General features: G+C 45.4%; 1 protein-coding gene across 1 annotated transcript; it reads right to left on the reverse strand.

Moving 5' to 3' along the window:
- Positions 1–603: 603 nt before the first annotated feature.
- On the reverse strand, positions 604–2,850 carry LOC100280829 (uncharacterized). The gene is given in 3 exon segments (NM_001153749.1): positions 604–1,470; positions 1,581–1,797; positions 2,309–2,850. Coding segments are annotated over 3 exon segments (1,035 nt in total). The 5' UTR covers positions 2,633–2,850; the 3' UTR covers positions 604–976.
- Between the last annotated feature and the right edge of the window lie 729 nt (positions 2,851–3,579).

The raw sequence follows: 3,579 nt of genomic DNA on the forward strand, positions 1-3,579 counted from the left end.
AAACAATTTGAGAGTATTTTAGACTTTATATAGAGAATAGCGAAGACAATGTGCTATTCAAGGATATGATATGAAATAGAAAATTTCATCAGTTCTGATTGAGTAATTAGCCAACACTCGTCTTTGGCCAGCCACGGCTACAGCATACACACAATTTATTTAACCAAAATCAGGGGGAAGTATCAAATTATGATTGTTTGGCAAGTTGACAAAGGAATCAACACAACACTGGGAATATGGGCTTGCATTGACCACAGGTCCACACACCAGTGGCACCGGACCTGCCCAGCTGCCGCGCATGCTCTACGCATTCTTTGACTGCCACTTGCTCCTTCACTTCTTCATCACAAGTCTCTTTCTCTCATAAAATTAAAGGCTCTAGCTGTCTAGCACCAACACTGCCTGAACAGAGAACTTCTCATTCTCAACCACTATCACCAGTTTACAATTACAAACGAACAACGAATATTCTTCAACTTCAATAAGCGTATCACCCAACTTGTGCATTCTACGGTTACAATGCGGCAATCAATCGTGTCTATCAGTTTCTGGAGTACCAAAATGGGTCACCAAAAAAATCAATATATAGCGGGGAAAGTTTGATTTTGTAATACTAACTCTCACTTGTACGTGGCATATGCAGTGCAGCAGATTCACCACTAGCATATCCATCTCTGCCGGAAAGAAGCAAAAACTAAAACAAACAAAAAAAACTATTTTCTTCGTCCTTTTCTTATGTGCCTTCAAAAAGGGAAAAGGAAAAAAAAAAACTGGCACTAACATGGCCTGTTAGTATCCACCTTCTGTTTTACCTAATCTGTAAACTCCAAACCTGTAAGAAGAGTCTCCACCATTATGTATTGGACGGATGAAAAAAGCCTCTCATTTCTCCATTTTCTGAGGAAACAAAAATAGCCAGCAGCAAGCTGTTGTTCCTTCTCCTTTATAGTATTCTTATGTGTCCAAGGAACATAAATCAACAGCTGAGAAGGGAACGCCGCCTCCGCCTCTCAGATGACTTTGGCATCCTCTTCTTGTTGGCCTTGATTGGCATCATCAGTAATCCTGCGGTCTCAAGCTCTAACTGCAGGGACGTTTTCAGCCTCTTCAGGTGCCCAATGCACAGCGCGTGATCAGAAGATGTGCTCTGGAAGCCTCCCTCGGTAATGGAATCTTTCCTCTCATACTTGGACTGCCATTTCGCTTGGAGGTAAGGCAAGGATCTCCAGGGAGGAAGGGGCATTGAGTTTTGCTTCAGGGACCATTTTGCAGCATCTACCATCACATGCAGGAACTGCTTCAGTCGCGGAAGGGTGCCAACAAAGACCACTGGGAGCGAATTCAACAGGGTGCCATAAGAATCAACTGCCCTGGCAATTTCAAAGTGGCTTCTGAAGTCGATATCAACGATTAGACGCTCTGGAGCTGTAGTATCACCGTGCATTATGACATCAATGTACTCGTAGTCACCTGATTGGGGAAACCACAAACAGTTTAGCCTAGAACACCGTACTTAATCAGGTGCTCTCTTCTCTCAGTAGGAAGCATAGATAGATAAGCCAAGTTGTCATCTCAAGTACCTCCAGGTATCTTGTCAAACCCCTGCCATTTGGATGTGCAAACTGCTGCGTCGTTTCCCGAGTATCTCAAGAGCTTGACAAGCAAATGGCGGATGCAGCTGCCTCCACATTGGCCTGTTTTGAAAGGCTGAAGCTGCGGCTCATGGATAGAGAGGAGTAGCGAGTGGACCATGGCGAGCAGCTCGTTTTCTTTCTCGTCTCCACCCTGCTTCAACATCTAAATCAGGGTGCAGGGGCCAGGTAGTGTAAGTTGAGGCATACAAATGTAGAGGCAAATTGTAAGGCTGAAAGGACATATTAGAAGGGCACGATGCAATGAAAGTCACAAACATTAGGTGATGGCAGGAGAACAATGTTTTGAACAGACCGAGAAAGACACTATGGTAAGGATACAGGTGAATTTTGGTGTCATGTATGATGATGATGATGATGACAGCACGTGGTGTGAAAAACTAGAAACAGAAATTAATTTGAAGCGTGATGATCTACACGAGAGTAGTGTATCCATCTAGTCTAGTAAATAAAGCAGTAATGTCGACTGGGTGCGCAATCAATCTCAAACATCATACAAAGCCACGGGGGCATTGGTTCGGTTGTTTAGGGTCAAAGCAAATCAAATCATCAACAGAAACTCCGTAAGCATGATTGCATATTTGCATGGCAAAGCTAGCTAATGGAAATGGAAGGAAAGCACGAGCCAGGTAGGGGAAGAGGGGCGTGAGGCGTACCGAGATCGTGTCCGCGAGGTGGGCGAGGTCAGGGAGACCGGATTCACTGTCGCTGCTATTGCGGGAGTCTCCGGAACCGGCGGTGGCCCCGTTCTCGAGGAAGTCGGTGACGAGCATGGCCAGGTCGCAGTCGCCGTCGTGGCTGTGGCTGCTGGCGAAGCCGGCGGCGGCGGAAGCGGGGACGGGGGCGGCGGTCCGCAGCCATAGGTCGGGCACCGGCGAACCCCCTCGAGCGGCGGTGGGTGCGACCCTCGCCGACGGCCTCCGGCGCGGCACGACACCTGGCGGCGGCGATAGGGCGAACTCCTTGGTGAGCATCATCATCGATGGATGCCGCCTTGGGTTCCTTCAGCTGCAATTAATTCGGGGGCGAGGGGGTCTCCTGTCGCGGAAGGAAAGGAGGAGGAAGGAAGAGGTGGTGCCACCGTTGGGTTTGGTTGGCGGGGCGGCGCGGGGAGGAAGCCAGGGAGGCTGCCGGAGGGGAATATTCCGGCACGGCAAGGCTCCCAATACAAATTGAAACAGGTTAGTTGGAAGGTGAGAAAAGTCCAACGCAACGCGGTCTGCCCAACTCACCAACCCACAAAAAGTTAAGGCTCTCTTTAGAACAAAGGATATTTTTCTAAATCCTACGTTTTTACTTTTAAACTAATTTCTGTGAAATTTCTACACTATTTCTGTAAAATTCTTGCATTCCAGAGATCCTAAGCCATTCCGTTTCCAATCGGCATGTGCTTCGTTCGATTTTCTTTTATTTGTTTATTTACTTATTATAATACTAATATTCTAAAGTTGTTTGCGCTAAGCTAATTTTTATCTACGGACTAACATTTTATCACACCCATATTTTTTTGGTTTACATGTGTTATTACTATTATTAAAATTTATGTTTTCCTAAAAATAAATAAATAAATCTCTTCCATTCGGTAATCATATCTGTATGCCTTGCGTTTCCTTCTCGCTGCTTCTAGTTCTAGCCAGGGCTTGCTATCCCCATGTGCACTCGTTTTCTTTCTTGCGGCTCAAGACACCTTTGATGTCCCTTTGTTTCGGTTTAAATCTAAATTTTAGCCACTATAAGGTGTGTAGACTCTCAAACGTCTAACTTTATAACTCGTTTTTATGAGAATCACTTTAGCGAAAATCATCTAAATTAACGTGAACACATAATCGACTATCACGATATGAGAAATCTGTCACGTTCTATATACCTAAACTCCATAGACTCTTTCATCTTCCCCTGCATGTAATTCTTACGATACTAAGTTTAT

This window comes from Zea mays, chromosome 3 (genome assembly GCF_902167145.1).
Source record: "Zea mays cultivar B73 chromosome 3, Zm-B73-REFERENCE-NAM-5.0, whole genome shotgun sequence".
Lineage (NCBI taxonomy): Eukaryota > Viridiplantae > Streptophyta > Magnoliopsida > Poales > Poaceae > Zea > Zea mays.